Consider the following 23253-nt stretch of genomic DNA (forward strand, 5'->3'; position numbering starts at 1 on the left):
TATATATATTCCAACTATTTCTGTTCATTTCGATGATTGTGGCTTATAACTAATTCAGCTTCTCATAGAATTAAAATATTACACAAGGCCATTTTATATGTTAACTACTTTGATGTTATAATTGTACATGTATGAATCAATATGCTAGGTTGCTAATGTTATACTAAGTGTGTGTACTTGTTTTATGGAAATAAATGTTTATTATTATTATTACTATGTGAACCACAGGAAGAGCAGCAATTGTCGCAGCAAAAGCTAACGGGGATTCAAATTAACAAACTTTATCTTTTTTAAGCAAAAGTTTTATTTCATGACCAACGTGTGGAAAACTGCTGATTTGATCGTTGTCTGGCAAAGAGTCGCTGATTCCATTTACACAGAGGGTAAGTTTAAAAAAGGTTGTTGCTAAAGATGATGGATGTTCACACTGCACACATACGTATACATAAGGAAAGTTAAGTGGAAGAAAAAAAGCATGCCATTCAGAGGACTGAGCAGCAACAATAAAGAACTGGACTGGTGCACAGTGACCCAAAATCATTCCCCCCCCCCCAACAGTATTTGGAACATGCCCACACTGATAAAAATATGTCTACCTGGTTTAATGATTATTGCATCACTGTCTTTGACTGATCAGCAAACTGGCCTGACCTAAAACGTATAAAAAAAATATTTGGGCTGTGTGAATAGGACGTTCAGAGACAAAGACTCAACAATGCTAATTAATTAGCAGAGCCACAGGCTGATTCGCTCCATGCTGCACTAATGCAGTGATTCATGGCTGAAATTTCTATATATATTGATTTCATGAATCTCCCCTAAGCTCTGGAGTGATCTTTGCTTCACATTCTTTTCTCTGAATCTAACTTTTTTTTTTTAACCAGGCTTTTTTCTTCCACTCAACTTTCCATTAAAATGCATGAAAGCACTCTAAACAGCCATCTTCGTTAACAATGACTCTTTGCAGCTCTAGCAGGCAGGGACATAGAGACTGTCAGCTGGACAAATGCCACATCAGCAACCTTCCATATTATGAGGCGGCTCATCACATAACACTTCTGCATTAAAAATAAAAACTTTTTTATTATTATTTCATGCAAAATTACGATGTTCTGTTAAGTTACAAATTTGGGTTCTTGTTAGCTGTGAGGTATAATTGTGAAAACTAAGAGAAATAAAACACTGAAAATCACCGCTGTGTTTATCAACGTCTAAAAATGTGACTTTTCTGAACTAAATTACAGAAATAAAGCGACATCTTTACTATCCTGATTTACTTCGATGCACCATTATGTTGTATTAAAAGCATTAGCTGACTCGCTCCTTGAGTTAATAATAATCAACAATACAGCAGAAGAAAAAGTCAAGTCTGTCCAGAGAGACATCGCTTCTCAAAACGTTACGGCATAACCACCAAATCCCAAAGCTTTCTGGGATTTTTTTATTTTTATTTTTTATGATCATATTTAATAATTACACTGTTAAAACAATAACTAAATGCATATAGCTTGTAATTAGTTGTCCTACAATCACATAAAGACATGTAGGTGCATGTCTGCACAGGCTTCCTGGCCCGCTTCTTCCCTCCGTTTGTGTGTTCAAGCACAGTGTGTGTGTGTGTGTGTGTGTGTGTGTGTGTTTGTGTGTGTGCGCAACGCGATGGGAGCTTTCCCTTTCAAAATATAGTTGTTTGATTTCACATTTTGAATCATATCGCCTGCATGCTGAACTCAAAAGGAGTGGCACATGTATGCTTGCCAACAACACAATGCATTAAAGGCATGAGATTACACACACACACACACACACTAAAGAACATAGTACTTTAAACGTAGGCGTGCCTTCAGCAACATACACATTTTTTTTAAAAGTGCTCAACTGAGAACCCAAAGTGATTTTGTAGTTCAAGTGTTCCACTAAAACGGCAGGAATTTTTAAACGTCCTGCCCTTTTCCACAGTATGCAACATGAGCACATGGAGCTTTTCACATGGACCTGATTCTACAAGTTCAAAAGAAAAAAAAATGCCATTCAATATCAGCGGCTTCAGTGGTTACACTGTGTGCAATGCACGCGTGGAATGGCTGCAAGTTAGTCATCCTAAATGCTTGACCGAGGCCAAAATCACAGGAGCTGCGTTGCGGTTGTTTGTTCAAGAATGAAGATAAGGAGGGGAGTGGAGTCTAATGCAAAGGAGACTTTCGTGAAGTCATTTTTGTTGCATGATTCCTGTAAAAAGAGAGAGAGACACGGGACCTAATCCGGCATAAATTCTAACTACATTTCAGTGAATATTTTCCCTCCCGTTTACTATTACTATTGTTTTCAACGAGCCAGCAGCAACAACTCCTCCCATTCGATAGTAGGGCAAAAAATAAAAATAAATAAATAAATCACAAGCAATCCCCTAGCGCGTTGCAAAGTGTTTTTAAGGCGTGCGGGGAATGAGGGGTTGGAAAGGTGTCGCGACCCCCCAGAAGTTACATCACACCGAGCAAAGAGAAGGACTCGACTGAAGTTATTCGATATATGTGCAACAGGCGGGGTGGAGGTGGGAGACGGAGCAGAGCGCTTACCAGATGAAGTCGGTGCAGTGGCTGCAGAAAGTCGGCTGCTTGAAGAACCTGGCGATGAATTTGTGGTCCTTCACTTCGTGGACGTTCTTTTGCCTCAGAGCACCTTTTCGAGCAAACCTGTTCGCTACGTCCGCGGTGAACGACTCGTTAAAACTTGCATCTGCCATCGCGTTCCTCCTCTCTCTCTCTCTATATATATATAAATATATATAAAACACAAATCAATGCAACAGCTTCCTGATGTGTTCGGGCTCGTTCCTCAGTCCGAAGTGAACGGTCTGCGCTTGTCAGTGCCGAGCCAGAAAGCGAAGCGGCGGTCCTGACTGGAGACACTGGACCTACTGGGTCTGAGGGATTTCCCTGCCTGTCGCTGCTCCACTGACACTGACAGGTCGGCTCCGTCAAGGTGGCAGCAGTGAGAATCCCTGCTTCCTCTGACTCCTTTCAAATCAAAAGTACTTTTTTTTAAGTTAGAAGGAAGAAATTGGTTTCCCTAGTATTATTGGCAGTTTCAACAGGTTCCTATAATTAATATCGGATAAATGTAACCCTTTACATTTCCTGCCCCCAGGGGGCAACATCATAGGCCTGAGTCTGACATAGATGACATAATTTACACAAACAACTGCTAAATACAGAAAATGTTAATAGAAAGATTCTTTTTACCATAATGTGGCGCAACTATGCATGGCATATAGTGCTATACACATTTTTTGCGCCACTGAGTGACGCCTTCAGGATGTTCTTCTTCAGTTTCGTTAGCGGTTGGCGAAAAAATACGTTTACGTAATCATTACCGCCACCAACCGGTCAGGTAAGGAATGTCCTCAATAAATATTCGGTGGCCAGATCAGTATGGAGCGTAAAGAGTGTCAAATAACAATAGATACACAACTTGTGAAATAATTATTTAAATGCGTCATATTTTTTATTTATAAAACTGGAAATAAATTGGGAAATATTTTATTAGTTATTTGTGCCTAGCTTAAATGTATTGATTTCGTTTTTTAAAAACTTATTTCATATGTTAATAAAATATTTTTGCGTTTCTATGCTGAAGCAAGTAATTTATTCATTTATGCTGTATGTGGGTGGGATTAGGGCTGTTTTGAGACCTTGAGGTCTGATTGGCTGCTTCAAACAGCATATCGAGGCAACTTCTTCCCTGTTTGCTAAGACTCTATGGTTAAAATCTTTGCTGGAAGTGTGGAAGTAACTTCAGTAAATTCTTGTAATTTAACCAAATGAATGTCATTAAGGAAGGAACTTAGATCTTCAAAATGCTTATCTTTGAAATTGCCAAAAATAAAAAAAAGATATAAAACATTTGCTCTGACAGACAGGGTATTGGAGAAATCTTTTCAAATTTCTGGGCCAGGGTACATGGTGGAAAAAATATAGTCATGTTTGGGCTTTAGGAACACTTGCAGTATTTAGGAAACAACTTTGCTGTTTATTGAGCAACAGACCAACCGGTTGTTGCTTGTTGCCTTTTCTCAGAGTTGTTCAACTCAACCTCCATTTCAGGTGAACTGAATGTGGTAAGAACTCACCGAATCTTATTTCTCTATTGCAAACACTTTCATGTTGTCACCACCATTAAAATACAACCATAAATCACCTGTGTTTATCTTGAAGACTTGCGAAATGTTTTCTTTGTGTTCAGCTGTTAAATTTGATCCTGTGAAAATGTATTGTTTAATGAGACGTTAAAATCTAATGCAGCATGATGTGTTTCAATGAATCCATATTTAAACACCTTTGATGTCTCTGTGTTAGCCTTCATCTCTGCAGTTTTTAATCTCCCTGCTTTGATTTAAAAACATCCTCTGAAGTACAAAACATGAAAGCACAACAAAGCAACCTTTGAAATCTAATCTAAATAAACCTTCTGAAAATCCCACCATTTACATATGAACTGAACAACTTCAGCTATTTTCTCGCCCTCTCTCAATTTTCACAAATGTCTGTTTTGCTTTGGGTTTTTTTCTTTTCGATTTATTTTGAAAAACCAATTTCCGGCCGTGGACTTGTGTACTTTTGCGTAACTTGACTCTTCCACGCTCCTCTTCCTCCTTTCTCGCTCCGGCTGATGTCACGCAACAGGATCCGCTGTGGGAGGGAAGAGGCCTTGGGTCCCGCTGGACGAACAGAGGCTGGAGGCGGCACCGTGTGGGAAAACATGGCGTTGCATCCTCTTTCTGATACGCATGACATCAATAAGAAAGTATCAAAGTTATTACGCAGGTTTGTTACATCTGTCCTGTGGGTAAGAACTCCTTTTGCTTTTCCCCACCATAACAGGAAATAGAACCCACCTCTTCTTTTTATTTTTATTTTTTTCTGTTTTTTATTACCGTGTGAAAAAGTGTTTGAAATATTTCTCCCTGCTTTTTCTGTTTTATGGAAACATAAAACGAGCATGATGCAATCACATTACCGCAACTATATGCCAGTCAAGTTACAGCACGGCTTTGAATACCGAAGGCTAATTTAAGATATGAGCTGATGCCAAAATGAAAGGAACGGAGCCGTGAGCTTTGACTTTGTAGCAAAGTAAACAGATCCGACGTACTTCACATAAGTGGAGTTCATGGTTCGGGCCTCGATTATAAAGACCCCGAATGTTTGCTTCCCTTAAACCTGAACCTTTGCAAAGAACAAACATTAAAAAAAAGTTCAACTAATGTTTCTGATCGAAAATTAGATGAGAAAATCTCTCAAAAGATGATGCAAATATGTTAAATGAAGGTGCTTCTGTTATAGATCACTTCGATTACACAAATAGTTAAGTACAGAAAATGCTGAGTAGAAAGAATTTTTACACTATCGATTTGGCGCCCCCTCTAGCAAAGCGCCCCTATTATCGTCCATTCCCAATTTTCTTTTCTTTTGCTCCACTGGTTAATTGAGTAACAGAAAAAAAAATCTGTATTTATTTGCATCTTGGTATACATAACACAAGTTTATTAATACTGCTCTAAATAATTTGGGATTTTGAAATAAATATAAATACATTTGGATGTTTTTTTTCTCTCTCTCTCTCTTTCTCGTTTTTGCTAACAAGGTGAAATGTGCATTTCCCAAATGAACAAAAGCAGAAGCAAGACAAGAAGTGCATTTTCTAACAGATTGATAAGTCGATCAATATTTTATACAAAACCCGTGGAGTGAGTTTCATAACAGCAGAAAAAGGATCTTTGATCTTTGTACCATACTGTTAACTAAGTTTTAACTTTAATTCAAATCAATTTTGCACAGCTTTTTTTTCTAAGCTTTATAGATTTTTTTTTTCCAACATGCTGCCCCAATAAACTCAGTTTGTGTTTCCTTTCAGTTACTGACTCGGATTCCCACAAAGTTCACTGACATGGAGAGTCCTCTCCCTTGTTTCACTGAAGACAAATATTTAGAAATGACACACAGAGCAAGACGGGGACAATCCAACGACCTTTAAAAACTTGTAGGGAAAGGAGTCAAATAAAAAAAAAGATTCCACGTTGCAGATCTGAGACTACGCAGGCTATAACCAATAAACAGCTCATGAAACATACACGTTGGATGACTTTTCAGTTTAACTCGTAGTTTTCACAGCAAAAGAAAAAAAACCTCCTTTTTTGTTTGCCATTTCTGCAGTGGAGTTATTTTTCTTTTGCACTTGATGAGATTTCACATAATTCTGTCTGTCTGCTGTTTGCTCTTCCACCAGATCGAGATTATCTATCAACATTTAGTCAAATAATTCTGTGTGCACGCCGCATGTGAACTTTGGGCTTAATCAATAGCAGTCTGAGGTTGCATCTGATTGGAGGAGGCCATCTCTGGAGTCAGAATCTAAAAGGCTCTCATCCAGTGGCTGCAGGTTGAAACGCAGAGCGGATTTCACCTCCAAAGAAGATGGCTCCCGCTTTGCTGCTTCTCAGCCTTGCGGCTGTATTTACAACTGTAGCTCCTGCAAAAGGTACATTTGCAAATTTGTGCCTTGACTTAAGTTAAACTTCTTCTGCTTGATGTCAGCTTCTTCCCTTTTTCTCCCACCAGTTTGCGGCCGGCCTCGTGTCTCTGATGGCGTTGATGTTTCCTCCATGAAGCGTGTGTTTGAGATTGGAGAAGACGTGACCCTCTCGTGCGAGCAGGGCTACTTGCCTTCAACGGCGACGCCTCCCAGGATAACCTGCACGGCGACAGGGGAATGGACGCCGGCCAACCTGGCGTGTTCCCGTGAGTCGAGGCCGCAGCTTCTGTTTTTTTAAATCCTGCGGCTGCCATCTTGCAGAGTTTAAAAACGGCGAGCGGGAAGCGAATTGGTGAAGGCCAAATGCGGTTTTGTGTAATAATCAACAAAAAACAATCATGATGAAATTAAAAAAACTTGATGATGGTCTTTCAAGACAACTCATTGCTAAGGTCTAATAGATGTGCTGATCTTCTTTTCTACAGCCAGGATGTGCCAGATACCCAGGCCTTTGCAGCCATTTGCAAAAGGCAGGACAGAGGCTCCTTTTAAGAGTGTGCTCAACTTCTCATGTGATGATGGGTAAGAACATCAATATTTATATATAAATTCTCTGGGAGAATTATGATTTGCAGATTATTGCAGGAATACGTATTTGTCATTGTTCAGGTACGTCATGGTAGGAGCTAATGAAAGCAGGTGCTTACACGATGGCACCTGGAGTCATCCGCCTCCTCTCTGCAAAGGTAAAATAAGTTATCCAGACCCTGCCCCCTTTGTTTGCACATTTAAAAAGGCCCAGATAGAACAAAGCGGTTTAACACGTTTCTATAAAACGATACGGAGTGTAACGGAGAAGCAGGGTTCGGTTTTTAATCCACCACAAATCTGGAACCAACTTCCAGAAAACTGCATGACTGCTGAAAAACTGAGTTCCTTTAGATCAAGGCTAAAAACCCCTACCTGTTTAGAGGTGACCTGATTCCAAGTAAGTGGAAAACTGAGCAACATTTTTGATGACGATTTTGACGTTGACGTTTAACAAAATGTAGCATTTATTGCTCGTTTCATAATTGTTTTTATGGTGTAAAGCACTTTGAGCTGCCCTCTGGCTGGAATGTGTTACACAAATAAACTTGACTAATGACAAATTAATCAACTAATACTTTTTCACATTAAAAAAAATTATATCCAAGCATAATAGTGGAAAGTTGAGTGCCAGGGAAAAGTGTGGTAGAGTTAAGTTGCACAAACAAAAGTGACAACCACTGCAGTATGAAGAGTGTGAAGAAGTCCTCATTTAACAGTTTGTTGGATATTTACAAAGGTGTGAAAGTTCTGCTGGAGTCAGTGATTCTAAAGCAAACACACTCACAGATGTTTTCGAAGACATGGACTACAACTATTTGGTTTCTTGTGATAGGCGGCCACTGTTTATCTACTGGTTTTCTTGAACTCATTGCAAAGAGTCTGTACATTTGAGAATCCCCTGCTTGAAAGTTGATGCCCGTATGAGTATATTTCAAAATTGATCAATAAAGAAAAGAGCAGCCCCAACGACCGAGCCCTGAGGAACACCACAGCAACAAAAGGCCAAACAGATTTCAAATATTTCCAACTTATTTTTATGTTTTCCATTCATGACATGGACATCGCCATATCAAGTTCTGATTGTGATCCCACAGGCGTGAACTGTCCTCTGCCCAAGCCACCCAGAGAGGGAAGGATTGTCCATGACAAGGCTGTCACGGGAACGTCTACAATTTATGGACAAGGCTGGACGTACGAGTGCAACCCACCCAAAGCACCGAGTTACGAGAGAGGCTCCTGCATGGCCGATGGCTCCGCAACCGAACCTCCAGTTTGCCGAGGTAAATCCAGACTTGTGATGTGTGAATATCGTCTGAATGTATGGTATTACATGCAAGATTTATTTTCTTCTTCATCTTCTTTACTTACATGTCAGAGTTGTGTTGTTTAAAGGTGGCGGTATTATGTAAAATCAACTTTTTTTGATGTCCTAATGTTATTCCCTCATCCAAAACATACCTGGGGTGTTGCTTTGATTTTTTCATACATGTTTGAGAAATATTGTAATCACCCATGGCGACCATTCAGATGTGCAAAACGCCTGGGTGGACCTAGCCCCGCCTTTGAGGATGAAGCTCCTTCTCCGAGCTGCAGTTTCCAATTTTCCGCTTCACTGAGCTCCTTCAGACTAGCCACCAGCAATTAGCAAACACCTGGTGGAGCTGCGCATCTGCTGAGCTCGTTATACCAGCTACTTCTCAGTGAAAAGCTCGAGAAACGTGTCGTTTAAGGGTTCATAAAGGAGTGATGTTGTGATGACTTCCTGAAGGCAGAGCTTCACAAAGAGCAGGAGTTCTTAAAGAGACAGAGGCCCATTTTCAAGGCATTAAATTATAAATTCAAATTTCTTTAAACTTGACTTAAAATAGCACTTGATTGTGCTATAAAATGTCACAATAGGCCTGGAAAATACATAATACTGCCCCTCTAATGAAATCATCGTTGTTGTTGTCGTTACAGATGTGAGCTGCTCCATCCCGCCACGCATAGCAAATGGCGTCATCACATTCGCCGTGATGAGGCAACACAGTTACAAGGAGAAGGTTAAGTATTCCTGCCTTGAGCATTATACCCTGGAGGGTGAGGCTGAGATCCAGTGCCAAAACACTGGAAACTGGTCATCAAAGCCAGTCTGCAGGGGTGAGTCATGAGAAAATTAGATCTCACTTCAGGCCTCTACTCTATATTTATCTACCTCTGCTCTAAAGAGATTCCTATGCTAGAATGTCTCGGATTTTTTTGGCCATTGAAAAAACGTTCACCTGCAAAACAATGCTGTTTTTTTTGTTGTTGTTGTTGTTGTTTTATATCATCAATCAATCAATCAAATTTTATTTGTATAGCACATTTCAGCATCAAGGCATTTCAAGGTGCTTTACATAATTAAAAACAAAATAAAAACAGCATGTGACATTGAATAAACAGTAAGAAAGAGAGAGAGATTTTGGAATTGTTACGGAATTTAAGCGCCTGTCGTCGCTATATATATATATATATATATATCTCATAAAAATTAGAGTTTTCTCTGTCAGGTGAAAATATTTACTTTTTTTGTTTGTTTTTTTGTTTGTTTGTTTGTTTGTTTGTTTTTAACCTAGCTCCCTGCGAAGTTGGCATCAAAAGAGGGCGCATCTTCTACAATGGCAGAAAGATCTGGATTGAAGACCTGACCCCAAACAGAGTGCTCCATGGCGAGCATGTTGCCTTCTATTGTAAGAACAAAGCTGAAAAGTGTGGCTACCCCGTGGCCAGCACCTGTAACGACGGAAACCTCCCCATCCCGGACTGCTACGAACGTGAGTCAATGCCAGCTGGACAAGCTCTACTTAAAACTGGTCCAGTTGACTGACAATGGAACCATTCCAGCTTCTTGGAATGTGATGTTTCGTCCCCTAGATAACAGCAGAATGCTTCTGTGTTTGTCTTGCTTTTCTTCTCTTTGACCCATAGAACCGGGCAAAATCGAGTACAACCTAAGGTCTAAAAACCTTCCGTCAGAAATCAGAATGTGCGTGGCACCACCCACCGCAAACCCAACAAGCCCCCCAAACCCTGCGTGAGCAACTTACGGCGCCATGAACTGGGGAAGACATGGGCCGCCTTCTTGATGTTCCTGCTTTGGTTTTCTGTTCATTTAGACTGGCAATAAATAAATGCAAGATCATTAAAACAAACCAAGAAAATGTGTTAATAAAATGTTGAAAGAAATGGAAGCTGTGAACATCTAATGCAAAATGGTTTTAAAGTACATTTCAGTTCAATGCACACACACAGGCTTATTTCCAAATAATCCAGTTCATTTCCAATTTTCCATTACTGTGCAACGAAACAAATTCATACCAAAATTAAAGCTCCAAGCAGCCTCAAACGGCCCTGGCAGCTCAGCGATGCTCCGGCCTCCTGGCAACCGCAGGAGCTCTGGTGACACCGCCCGCTAGCCATTGCAGATGCTCTTGCGCAGTTCCTGCACCCGTCCACCAGGTGATATGCACTGATACGTTTGGCCGAAAAATTCACAAAAGTTCCCATTCATCCATTTTCTTTACACCCTTGTCCCTCAGTGGGGTTGGGAGGGTTGCTGGTGCCTCTCCAGCTAATGTTCTGGGTGAGAGGCAGGGTACACCCTGGACAGGTTGCCAGTCTATCACAGGGTAACACAGAGACAATATGTTAATTTTATTCATTTTATCTACTGATGTTTTTGAATGATTATATATTTAATTATTTCAAAATATGGCACTAACGTAGCAAAATGTCACCAATTCCCTCATCAGTACGTGTATTTAAAGCAACAAAGAACTACAAAAAGCAATTAATGTTTGATAAAAGACCTCATCTATTTCTTACACATTTTTTTCTCACTCTTTTTTTCACGACGTACTATGTTTGCTGGCACAAGAACAATAAAATAAATGTTTGACTAAACAAGCAAAATTACCGTTCCAATGTATAGATATTTAAAAGCGTTCACAGGAGATGAATGTATATGAGATTAAAACAAGTGAATCATGGAAAAATTTTGAAAATGAAGACTAAAATGTTCAAACTGTATTTAGTTCTTAGCTTCACCACTAGGTGGCGCGACCATATAAACACACACACAAATACAAATATATATATATATATATATATGAAACGGTGGTCAGAGCTTTTGACTTTAAATTCAATTCACAATTTTACATCAGTCTGACATGGAAAAGTTACAAGGAGGGAAAAAAGAAACCCCACAAAGACAGAAGGGGGGAAAAAAACTTGATTTTTTTTGTGTTGGAATTTCAACATCTGGGTATTTTTTTATTATTATTTGTTTGTTTTTTGTGACTTCCCGGAAACATTTGAAAGGATTCCAAACTCTTATTGAAGGAGTTGCTTCACGCTGCTCTTGTCTGTTTACCCTGAGAGAAACACAAACAGCTGAAAGTGGGGCAAAGAGTCCGAAGCCGAAGGCAGACTGCAGGAGAGAAGGAGACTGTCCGTCCGTCTCTACAGAAGATGGAGCGTTTGTTTCTGCTGTGCTCTGGTCTGCTTGTGACGACAGTGACATCCCAACATAATGGTATGACTGCTTTTCATTTCACACGTCCTAGAATGAAAAGTTACCTGAGTTTGTTTTAAGGATTTCAACTTTTGCTATGGACTTGTGGAGAAACAATTCATCGCTTGTGTTGATCGATGACTATATTTCTCAACACTGCTCTGAGTTAAAGTCAGTGAAAACATTTCATAGTCGAACTCTTGTTTTGTTCTGTCAATAGTAATTTGAGGGGGGGAGGAAAAGTGTGGCGTAACATTTAATGTTGCTTATATGTAGAGAGTTTTGGACATCTGTAAAGCTCTTATATATGGTATATTTGCAACTTTCATTGAAATTATTGATTAATTCCAGTTTGTTCCCGACCCCAACTGAGCGGGAACATTGAGATGTCTGGGATCCAGAGGTTCTCCAGTCCCGGGGAGGAGTTAGCCCTGGCTTGTAAAGAGGGATATACTCCTTTGTCGGGCCCACGCAAGATTGTTTGCACCATCAACGGCGTGTGGACAAGCACCAAGCTGAAGTGCATACGTGCGTGTCTTATTTTCTTTCTATTAATTATGGCAGAAATGTCTAGCAATAATTCTTGCAATTACCAGTGAAATAAAATTCACAGAGATTTTGACGTAAACAGATAAAATATTCAATAGTTTTAGTATACTCAAGAGTTTTCACTTGGACATATGCAAATTAAGAACTGCAAGTTTGAAAATGTCAAGGAAAAAAATGAAATATTTACTTAGAGTACTTTGAAGAAACATTTTCAAACTCCCTTTTCTCATGTTGTTGTGTCAAAACCCAGAACTTTAGTGTTTTGGACCAAGATTTGTCTAACAATTTTACACTTTATTTTATTGTATTTACTACAAGAGTAACTCAGGTTAAGACAGATTCAGTGATTAATCTAGGTGGTCATCATTTCATCAAGTCTTGCTGCAGATTATCAATAAGATTTAGGTCTGGACTTTGACTAGGCCACTCTAAGAAATCAGCATGCTTTGATCTAAGCCACTTAAATATTTGTGCTATTTTAGCTCACATAAAATCCCAATAAAATCATAGCAGTCTGGTGCTTGTAATGTGACAAAACGTGGGAAAGTTGAAATATTAGAATGGGTTCAGCATACAAACACGATTGTAAGGCAATAGTTGTAACTTTATTATGAATTGCACAATTTCATGCCTTAAGTGACTAAACTCACATTTAACTGTTTGCATCAATAATAAATGACAGCTAAGTAGAACAAACTTCCTTTCATATTTTCTCCCGCAGCAAAACAATGTCCACATCCTGAACTAATCACTAATGGTGAACTGTTTTACGAGGACACAGTGTACCAGAGTGCAATCAACTACACCTGCCATGAAGGGTAAACAAAAAGAAAACACGTTTTATGTTGTGTGTGTGCAAATAATCTATATTGTATATTATAAACTGTACATAGAAAAGCTGGGTTTAAAAAAAATACCTTTACGCTGTTGATTAAATATCATGTTGAACAGATATATGATGACTGGAGAGAGTTCAGCAGTGTGCCAAGCCAACGGGACATGGAGTTCACCTGCACCAGAGTGCATACGTATGTAATTATTTAAAGTCATTTCACTTCATCTAATGCATTTATGGGGTGTGGTGAGGATTTGAATACAGAAAATAAACTACAGTATTTTACTATAGGTCTTTTTTTGAGGTGTTTTTAAATTAATGGGGTGGGAAAGCAACATATGCTCATTTTTTAGCATTAAATCAGTAGAATTTGGGACATGTCTGAAGATTTTGAACAAATCCGCAAAGAATTTTAACTGAATACTGAAAAGGTTCATCTAAAAAAAAACACACACACACAAGAGGTTAGCTTTGTGTAATAATCAGTGTGTCTCAAACAGACATTTCTCCAGAACGGAGTAAAATTTCGGAATTATATGAACCAAATTTGTAAATGTTCTCCATTTACAACCAAACAAATGCACTATCGCTCCCCTATCACTCTCACACAACAGACATCAATGTAACCGTTAGGACTGTAGTTAAAAGAAGAGACAAGGTACAGCATGTCTAAGGAATTTAATTGCTTTTATCTTATTTATAAAAACAGTTATTGTGATATTGCACAGACTCGGTCCCAATAAATACCTTCAGCGACAGCAAACGAACACAGCTGAGAGCAAGGTGAATAAGTATCTCACAACAAAAAAAGCCCTCCTGTGATATTTTTCAAAATGGCCGTCATTATCTTTGCAAATTACCCAACAAATTTGCTACAAGGACAGGTTTAGAGCCTAAAGAGCCACTAATGCACCCACAACCCTGAAGTGTGATTCACCTTTTTTTTTTTTTTTACATAGATTTCAACTGTATATCCATATTAAAATTATTTTAAATGTTTTATTCAAAAGATGGAAAAAAATTGAAACTGATGGGGTTTTTTGTTGTTGTTGTTTTTGTCTTGGTAGCTATTCCCTGTGGTCTCGCTCCAGTCCCACTGTATGGAATGGTCATTTACGACAAGGTGATCAGAGGAAACACGGTCAATTACGGCCTCAAGGCGACGTATATCTGCAATCCCCCATACGCACTTTTCGGCAACCCGGTTGCAGAGTGCACCGCCAGCGGTACCTGGACCAAGACACCAGAGTGTCAAGGTAGGAGAAGGCAGAAAAATATGGCTCAGCTTGGTTGATTTCAGTACAACCCAACTACATTCAAAAGTTTATGAAAGTTTATTTCCATTTTCCTGGCAAATAAAAGGAAAAAGTAAGAGTAAACGAATGTGTTTCCTCACAGTGGTGACCTGCCCTCCGCCAGAGAGCATTGAAAGAGGCTACATGTCAAACAACGAGAAGAGGGAGTTTTTCTACAGGGAAAGAGTCAAGTACGGCTGCGAGAGTCCGTACGTGCTGGAAGGAAATGTGGAGGTGGTCTGTCAGGAGAATGGAAAGTGGTCCGAAAAGCCGTCTTGCAAAGGTAATTCTGTAGGGAATCACAAAATATAAAACATTAAAATCCAAACGTGCAGAATTAAAAATAGCTGTTTTCTTTTTCAGAGTCTAATCGGGTTTCGTTTGAGTTTACATCTTTTCTGCAATCATAAACTTTAGCCATATTTCCAATTTGATTTTATCTTAAAACTTGGCTTAGCACTTTTTTTTTAAACATAACATAAATATTCTGTGCTCATCAATTAATAACACGAAGATGATCAATCTTTACTTTTACCAAATGTTTTTTAAAAATGCTGCACTCCCCCTCCTCCCCTTCAGCTCCCTGTTCTGTTAACTTACAAAGAGCAAGAATTTTGCACAACGGGAAGAAAATCTGGATTGAAAACTTCCAGCCGAACCGTGTCTTACACCTTGAGATCGTCTCTGTCTACTGCATGAATGAAGCCAGGAAATGTGGTTATGCCGTGCCGACCCAGTGCATCGATGGAACGCTAAACATCCCCAAATGCTTTGAAGGTACAAGCCATTTTATTCAAGAAAAAAAAAATGAATTGAACAAAAGCTATTGTCGAGTCATAATGTTTTGACTCAAACTGAAGAACACTTGGCTCCGAAATGTTTTCTCAGTAGCACAGTCAGAGGTTTAGCAGACATTAAATAGAACTCTACTGTTAGTATTAGTCTTTAAAACGCAGAATTTTATTTCTGCAGACATATGAAGAATCAGTCTGAATTTATAGCACTCTGCAGTACCTAATATTAAAGTGAAAACCTAAATCAATATCTACCTGTCTGTCTATTTTTAGTGTTATTACATGATATTGGCAAACTTACTCTGTGTGTTTGTTATGTGTGCTGTTTCAGAACCCAGTGGGGTGGAGTACACCTTGAAGCCAAATTCACTTCCGTCAGAGATCGACCAGTGCTGAAGTGGCAGATATTTTCTATCCTGAGGCCGTCATAAATGTCCACTACCTTTCAAAGTAAAGGAGATGATTTAAATCTGTTTGAGATTTTATTGTTTGTTATTATTATTATATTATTATTATTATTATATGTCATAACTTCAAATAACTTCAAAACTTCATTTCGTTCATTTCATTTCAGTTGTCTGGTGATTCACCAAGGTGACATTCTGGCCACAAGCATTTGAGATTTCTGTTGTAACTGTCAGAGCTGAAATGTGGTATGGTTCGAGGGCATGAAAATATCCAATAAATACTTTATTACTTAATAAAAGTATGATCTGCAATCTCACACACAGTGTGAGACAAAATTTACCACTGTGGGGGGCAAGGGATGGCGACAGTGTTTTTTTTTTTTTTTTTTTTTTATGGTGGCACAGAAAAAAAAGATTAATTAAAAAACTGGAATGTTTTATCATTCAATATACATCTCGTCTCATTTGCTTTGATACATTTATCTGAATTAAATCCGCTAGGTCAACCTCCACTACACTTACTCGTTTATGCATATTTAGCAGACTCTCATTTTCTTATAACATCATGACTTGCTTATGTTATGTCAATCAAGATGAACTATACTTTCATTGGTGACACTGTTTAAAGTTGCGCTCAGCTTTTCCCAAAGATAAAGCAGCTCCCCATCTCCCTCTTGTGGTTTAAATGCTGCGTTCTAGTTGTACTCGGAGCTGGGAAATTCCGACTTTCCTAGTCGGAAAGATCAGTGGAAAGCGGTCGGGAGTCGGATAATTTCCCACTGGGGACATGGGAACATCTCCAATTACCTCCAGTTACGGCTTGTAAGGCGGATTTCGCGATTCAATGTGGGCGCTCCTCGTATCAGGGAGGGTGTAAGTAAGGTGGTGGTAACACGTTTCTTTCACAAGGCACGTATGTAAAAGTGCGTCTGGAATCAACGTTAAACTGAAAAATTAAAAGTGGTGTTTGCTTATGGAAACCAAAGCTTAAAATTATGATTGTAAAAATCTATTACAAACAACGTTTACGGGCGCTAACATGTTGAAATTCCGACGTCTTAACTAGAACGCTGTTACCTCGGGTTTCCATAGGTAATAATAAATATTTTTATCTTTATTATCATCCATCTGAGTTCTCCCTTCCCAGGCAACTGGAACGCAGCAGTTACCAGTTTGCTCCTTGCCCCTTCGTGTACTCTCGCGAGATTCCGCGAGCTCCACTTTCTTGTGGTCCAGCATGGCAGCGCTGTGTGAGGGATACACGTTGTGCGGACTTGTTCCAGCTGTAAATCGGCGAAGCTCTGAAATTAAGGGCATCGAAGAAGAGCGGGACAGCGACCATGTGATCGTCACTGACTCCAGCAGATCTGTGACTCTGTACAAGGTAAAGTTTAGACTTTGCAGGAGCTGGGGGCCAGCTGATCGGTACCGACTCGTGTTAGCATCCTGTGGTGATCTCAATAACAGAACCAGAACCGTTCAATTTTCTTAACTCCAGTCTGGGTCGATCGCTAATGCTTTTACACGGGGATGTTAACGTGAAAACAAGCTAATCCCCTCTCAACATCAAGTTCTTAGAAAGTCACACTAATGACAAGGAGATAGAAGTTGGCTAATGTTAGCTACTCTCAACATGAAAGCTCGTTTCTCTAGTGAATAATACAGCTGTAGTTGTGTTTTAAAGTTGAATATAATCTTTCAGATTATGCTGCATTTGGTAAAGTCAACGTGTGTGATTATGGGTGTTTTCTTTCTGTACTGGTCACACATGTTGCTGCAGGTGTCAGACCAGAAGCCATTGGGCAGCTGGACAGTGAAACAGGGTCAACTTCTGACCTGCGCAGCGGTCTTCAACAAGCAGACCAATGAGTATGTGGCAGTCTCAGACAACAAGGTAACCCGGTCCAGGAAAATGGACACACAGTTCACTATTTTTGTTATCTGCCAATTGTTGTTGCTTAAGTGATGCGTCACACAACCTAAGCCAATCAGAATTATTTTTTTTTCTTTTTTTTTTGTTTTTGTTTTTTTTGTTTTCAGGTGATAAGAATCTGGAAAGAAGACGACATCATTTTAGACAAGGCATTCAAAGCAACAGTAAGCGTGACTTTCAGTTCTTCACTCTTTTCGAGGTCAAAATCATACGAATTATAAGGGGAGTTTTTGTTTTCAGTGTGTTCTACTTTGGAAACACTCAGTTTGACCAGTGTGTCATTTCGTTTACACCCGGGAAGTTCACATTTACTGCCAAATTAATGTACGCCATTGCACAATACTTATACTAAAATTGGACATTGCTTTGATTTTTCATACGGTTTTGTTACCGTGTCAGAAAGTATTTATGTATATTTACTGTGGACAAATCTAAACGCATCCTAACCTCTGCCTCTTTTCTTTTCCAACGTCCCTCAGGTGTCGGCAGATGTCCGGTCGGTGCACTGTGCACACGGAGCCGAGCCTGCCGTCTTGTTTCAGAAAGGAGCTGTGAGACTTCTGGACTCCCTGCTTTCTGCTCCCCAGCAGCCTGTAGAGGAAGTCCTGGTTCAGGACGAAGCCATCAGGTCCAGAACTCCTGTTGTTTTCACACATCATACACAAAAAGAAGAGATTGCTTTAAAAAACACTTTTTATTCACGAGAGAAAGCTGGTTAACAAATATTTCAGTCTGTCCTGTGTTTTATTATTATTACTATTATTATTATTTNCTCCTTTTTTGTTTGCCATTTCTGCAGTGGAGTTATTTTTCTTTTGCACTTGATGAGATTTCACATAATTTTGTCTGTCTGCTGTTTGCTCTTCCACCAGATCGAGATTATCTATCAACATTTAGTCAAATAATTCTGTGTGCACGCCGCATGTGAACTTTGGGCTTAATCAATAGCAGTCTGAGGTTGCATCTGATTGGAGGAGGCCATCTCTGGAGTCAGAATCTAAAAGGCTCTCATCCAGTGGCTGCAGGTTGAAACGCAGAGCGGATTTCACCTCCAAAGAAGATGGCTCCCGCTTTGCTGCTTCTCAGCCTTGCGGCTGTATTTACAACTGTAGCTCCTGCAAAAGGTACATTTGCAAATTTGTGCCTTGACTTAAGTTAAACTTCTTCTGCTTGACGTCACCTTCTTCCCTTTTTCTCCCACCAGTTTGCGGCCGGCCTCGTGTCTCTGATGGCGTTGATGTTTCCTCCATGAAGCGTGTGTTTGAGATTGGAGAAGACGTGACCCTCTCGTGCGAGCAGGGCTACTCGCCTTCAACGGCGACGCCTCCCAGGATAACCTGCACGGCGACAGGGGAATGGACGCCGGCCAACCTGGCGTGTTCCCGTGAGTCGAGGCCGCAGCTTCTGTTTTTTTAAATCCTGCGGCTGCCATCTTGCAGAGTTTAAAAACGGCGAGCGGGAAGCGAATTGGTGAAGGCCAAATGCGGTTTTGTGTAATAATCAACAAAAAACAATCATGATGAAATTAAAAAAACTTGATGATGGTCTTTCAAGACAACTCATTGCTAAGGTCTAATAGATGTGCTGATCTTCTTTTCTACAGCCAGGATGTGCCAGATACCCAGGCCTTTGCAGCCATTTGCAAAAGGCAGGACAGAGGCTCCTTTTAAGAGTGTGCTCAACTTCTCATGTGATGATGGGTAAGAACATCAACATTTATATATAAATTCTCTGGGAGAATTATGATTTGCAGATTATTGCAGGAATACGTATTTGTCATTGTTCAGGTACGTCATGGTAGGAGCTAATGAAAGCAGGTGCTTACACGATGGCACCTGGAGTCATCCGCCTCCTCTCTGCAAAGGTAAAATAAGTTATCCAGACCCTGCCCACTTTGTTTGCACATTTAAAAAGGCCCAGATAGAACAAAGCGGTTTAACACGTTTCTATAAAACGATACGGAGTGTAACGGAGAAGCAGGGTTCGGTTTTTAATCCACCACAAATCTGGAACCAACTTCCAGAAAACTGCATGGCTGCTGAAAAACTGAGTTCCTTTAGATCAAGGCTAAAAACCCCTACCTGTTTAGAGGTGACCTGATTCCAAGTAAGTGGAAAACTGAGCAACATTTTTGATGACGATTTTGACGTCGACGTTTAACAAAATGTAGCATTTATTGCTCGTTTCATAATTGTTTTTATGGTGTAAAGCACTTTGAGCTGCCCTCTGGCTGGAATGTGTTACACAAATAAACTTGACTAATGACAAATTAATCAACTAATACTTTTTCACATTAAAAAAAATTATATCCAAGCATAATAGTGGAAAGTTGAGTGCCAGGAAAAAGTGTGGTAGAGTTAAGTTGCACAAACAAAAGTGACAACCACTGCAGTATGAAGAGTGTGAAGAAGTCCTCATTTAACAGTTTGTTGGATATTTACAAAGGTGTGAAAGTTCTGCTGGAGTCAGTGATTCTAAAGCAAACACACTCACAGATGTTTTCGAAGACATGGACTACAACTATTTGGTTTCTTGTGATAGGCGGCCACTGTTTATCTACTGGTTTTCTTGAACTCATTGCAAAGAGTCTGTACATTTGAGAATCCCCGGCTTGAAAGTTGATGCCAGTATGAGTATATTTCAAAATTGATCAATAAAGAAAAGAGCAGCCCCAACGACCGAGCCCTGAGGAACACCACAGCAACAAAAGGCCAAACAGATTTCAAATATTTCCAACTTATTTTTATGTTTTCCATTCATGACATGGACATCGCCATATCAAGTTCTGATTGTGATCCCACAGGCGTGAACTGTCCTCTGCCCAAGCCACCCAGAGAGGGAAGGATTGTCCATGACAAGGCTGTCACGGGAACGTCTACAATTTATGGACAAGGCTGGACGTACGAGTGCAACCCACCCAAAGCACCGAGTTACGAGAGAGGCTCCTGCATGGCCGATGGCTCCGCAACCGAACCTCCGGTTTGCCGAGGTAAATCCAGACTTGTGATGTGTGAATATCGTCTGAATGTATGGTATTACATGCAAGATTTATTTTTTTCTTCATCTTTACTTACATGTCAGAATTGTGTTGTTTATAGGCGGCACTATTATGTAAAATCAACTTTTTTTGATGTCCTAATGTTATTCCCTCATCCAAAACATACCTGGGGTGTTGCTTTGATTTTTTCATACATGTTTGAGAAATATTGTAATCACCCATGGCAACCATTCAGATGTGCAAAACGCCTGGGTGGACCTAGCCCCGCCTTTGAGGATGAAGCTCCTTCTCCGAGCTGCAGTTTCCAATTTTCCGCTTCACTGAGCTCCTTCAGACTAGCCACCAGCAATTAGCAAACACCTGGTGGAGCTGCGCATCTGCTGAGCTCGTTATACCAGCTACTTCTCAGTGAAAAGCTCGAGAAACGTGTCGTTTAAGGGTTCATAAAGGAGTGATGTTGTGATGACTTCCTGAAGGCAGAGCTTCACAAAGAGCAGGAGTTCTTAAAGAGACAGAGGCCCATTTTCAAGGCATTAAATTATAAATTCAAATTTCTTTAAACTTGACTTAAAATAGCACTTGATTGTGCTATAAAATGTCACAATAGGCCTGGAAAATACATAATACTGCCCCTCTAATGAAATCATCGTTGTTGTTGTCGTTACAGATGTGAGCTGCTCCATCCCGCCACGCATAGCAAATGGCGTCATCACATTCGCCGTGATGAGGCAACACAGTTACAAGGAGAAGGTTAAGTATTCCTGCCTTGAGCATTATACCCTGGAGGGTGAGGCTGAGATCCAGTGCCAAAACACTGGAAACTGGTCATCAAAGCCAGTCTGCAGGGGTGAGTCATGAGAAAATTAGATCTCACTTCAGGCCTCTACTCTATATTTATCTACCTCTGCTCTAAAGAGATTCCTATGCTAGAATGTCTCGGATTTTTTTGGCCATTGAAAAAACGTTCACCTGCAAAACAATGCTGTTTTTTTTGTTGTTGTTGTTGTTGTTTTATATCATCAATCAATCAATCAAATTTTATTTGTATAGCACATTTCAGCATCAAGGCATTTCAAGGTGCTTTACATAATTAAAAACAAAATAAAAACAGCATGTGACATTGAATAAACAGTAAGAAAGAGAGAGAGATTTTGGAATTGTTACGGAATTTAAGCGCCTGTCGTCGCTATATATATATATATATATATATCTCATAAAAATTAGAGTTTTCTCTGTCAGGTGAAAATATTTACTTTTTTTGTTTGTTTTTTTGTTTGTTTGTTTGTTTGTTTGTTTTTAACCTAGCTCCCTGCGAAGTTGGCATCAAAAGAGGGCGCATCTTCTACAATGGCAGAAAGATCTGGATTGAAGACCTGACCCCAAACAGAGTGCTCCATGGCGAGCATGTTGCCTTCTATTGTAAGAACAAAGCTGAAAAGTGTGGCTACCCCGTGGCCAGCACCTGTAACGACGGAAACCTCCCCATCCCGGACTGCTACGAACGTGAGTCAATGCCAGCTGGACAAGCTCTACTTAAAACTGGTCCAGTTGACTGACAATGGAACCATTCCAGCTTCTTGGAATGTGATGTTTCGTCCCCTAGATAACAGCAGAATGCTTCTGTGTTTGTCTTGCTTTTCTTCTCTTTGACCCATAGAACCGGGCAAAATCGAGTACAACCTAAGGTCTAAAAACCTTCCGTCAGAAATCAGAATGTGCGTGGCACCACCCACCGCAAACCCAACAAGCCCCCCAAACCCTGCGTGAGCAACTTACGGCGCCATGAACTGGGGAAGACATGGGCCGCCTTCTTGATGTTCCTGCTTTGGTTTTCTGTTCATTTAGACTGGCAATAAATAAATGCAAGATCATTAAAACAAACCAAGAAAATGTGTTAATAAAATGTTGAAAGAAATGGAAGCTGTGAACATCTAATGCAAAATGGTTTTAAAGTACATTTCAGTTCAATGCACACACACAGGCTTATTTCCAAATAATCCAGTTCATTTCCAATTTTCCATTACTGTGCAACGAAACAAATTCATACCAAAATTAAAGCTCCAAGCAGCCTCAAACGGCCCTGGCAGCTCAGCGATGCTCCGGCCTCCTGGCAACCGCAGGAGCTCTGGTGACACCGCCCGCTAGCCATTGCAGATGCTCTTGCGCAGTTCCTGCACCCGTCCACCAGGTGATATGCACTGATACGTTTGGCCGAAAAATTCACAAAAGTTCCCATTCATCCATTTTCTTTACACCCTTGTCCCTCAGTGGGGTTGGGAGGGTTGCTGGTGCCTCTCCAGCTAATGTTCTGGGTGAGAGGCAGGGTACACCCTGGACAGGTTGCCAGTCTATCACAGGGTAACACAGAGACAATATGTTAATTTTATTCATTTTATCTACTGATGTTTTTGAATGATTATATATTTAATTATTTCAAAATATGGCACTAACGTAGCAAAATGTCACCAATTCCCTCATCAGTACGTGTATTTAAAGCAACAAAGAACTACAAAAAGCAATTAATGTTTGATAAAAGACCTCATCTATTTCTTACACATTTTTTTCTCACTCTTTTTTTCACGACGTACTATGTTTGCTGGCACAAGAACAATAAAATAAATGTTTGACTAAACAAGCAAAATTACCGTTCCAATGTATAGATATTTAAAAGCGTTCACAGGAGATGAATGTATATGAGATTAAAACAAGTGAATCATGGAAAAATTTTGAAAATGAAGACTAAAATGTTCAAACTGTATTTAGTTCTTAGCTTCACCACTAGGTGG

At 39.9% G+C, this 23253-nt stretch overlaps 5 protein-coding genes across 8 annotated transcripts in view; 4 read left to right on the plus strand and 1 right to left on the minus strand.

Moving 5' to 3' along the window:
* prkcaa (protein kinase C, alpha, a) overlaps positions 1-2966 on the minus strand; it is a 132473-nt gene extending 129507 nt beyond the window's left edge. For 3 of the 4 annotated variants that reach the window (XM_016679225.1, XM_016679224.1, XM_016679223.1), the window contains exon 1: positions 2577-2966. In XM_016679225.1, coding sequence (XP_016534711.1) covers positions 2577-2743 — 167 coding nt within the window. In that variant the 5' untranslated portion in view covers positions 2744-2966. The remainder of the gene's footprint in view (positions 1-2576) is intronic. The other variant, XM_007567221.2, reaches the window with a different exon arrangement.
* The window catches only part of LOC103148443 (beta-2-glycoprotein 1-like), a 21713-nt gene extending 5729 nt beyond the window's left edge, over positions 1-15984 (plus strand). Inside the window, exons 3-10 of the mRNA XM_007567225.2 lie at positions 11568-11677; positions 12008-12184; positions 12927-13023; positions 13157-13233; positions 14108-14296; positions 14439-14618; positions 14915-15112; positions 15461-15984. Of these exons, the coding sequence (XP_007567287.1) occupies positions 11614-11677; positions 12008-12184; positions 12927-13023; positions 13157-13233; positions 14108-14296; positions 14439-14618; positions 14915-15112; positions 15461-15525 (1047 nt within the window). The 5' untranslated portion in view covers positions 11568-11613 and the 3' untranslated portion in view covers positions 15526-15984. The remainder of the gene's footprint in view (positions 1-11567; positions 11678-12007; positions 12185-12926; positions 13024-13156; positions 13234-14107; positions 14297-14438; positions 14619-14914; positions 15113-15460) is intronic.
* LOC103148442 (beta-2-glycoprotein 1-like) lies at positions 6410-10295 on the plus strand. Its single transcript, XM_007567224.2, has 8 exons — positions 6410-6537; positions 6618-6797; positions 7017-7113; positions 7201-7277; positions 8217-8402; positions 9082-9261; positions 9720-9917; positions 10072-10295. The coding sequence occupies exons 1-8, from the start codon at positions 6474-6476 to the stop codon at positions 10179-10181; spliced, it is 1092 nt and encodes a 363-aa protein (XP_007567286.1). The 5' UTR covers positions 6410-6473; the 3' UTR covers positions 10182-10295.
* Positions 15985-16660: 676 nt separating the features above from the next.
* Positions 16661-18188, plus strand: LOC103148453 (nucleolar protein 11-like). Its single transcript, XM_007567235.2, has 4 exons — positions 16661-16920; positions 17317-17430; positions 17577-17633; positions 17949-18188. The coding sequence occupies exons 1-4, from the start codon at positions 16774-16776 to the stop codon at positions 18186-18188; spliced, it is 558 nt and encodes a 185-aa protein (XP_007567297.1). The 5' UTR covers positions 16661-16773.
* A 278-nt stretch (positions 18189-18466) lies between these two features.
* Positions 18467-22348, plus strand: LOC103148444 (beta-2-glycoprotein 1-like). Its single transcript, XM_007567226.2, has 8 exons — positions 18467-18593; positions 18674-18853; positions 19073-19169; positions 19257-19333; positions 20273-20458; positions 21135-21314; positions 21773-21970; positions 22125-22348. Exons 1-8 carry the CDS (start codon positions 18530-18532, stop codon positions 22232-22234), a joined length of 1092 nt encoding a protein of 363 aa, XP_007567288.1. The 5' UTR covers positions 18467-18529; the 3' UTR covers positions 22235-22348.
* Positions 22349-23253: the final 905 nt, after the last annotated feature.

The sequence above is a fragment of the Poecilia formosa genome, unplaced genomic scaffold (assembly GCF_000485575.1).
Source record: "Poecilia formosa unplaced genomic scaffold, Poecilia_formosa-5.1.2 Scaffold205, whole genome shotgun sequence".
Lineage (NCBI taxonomy): Eukaryota > Metazoa > Chordata > Actinopteri > Cyprinodontiformes > Poeciliidae > Poecilia > Poecilia formosa.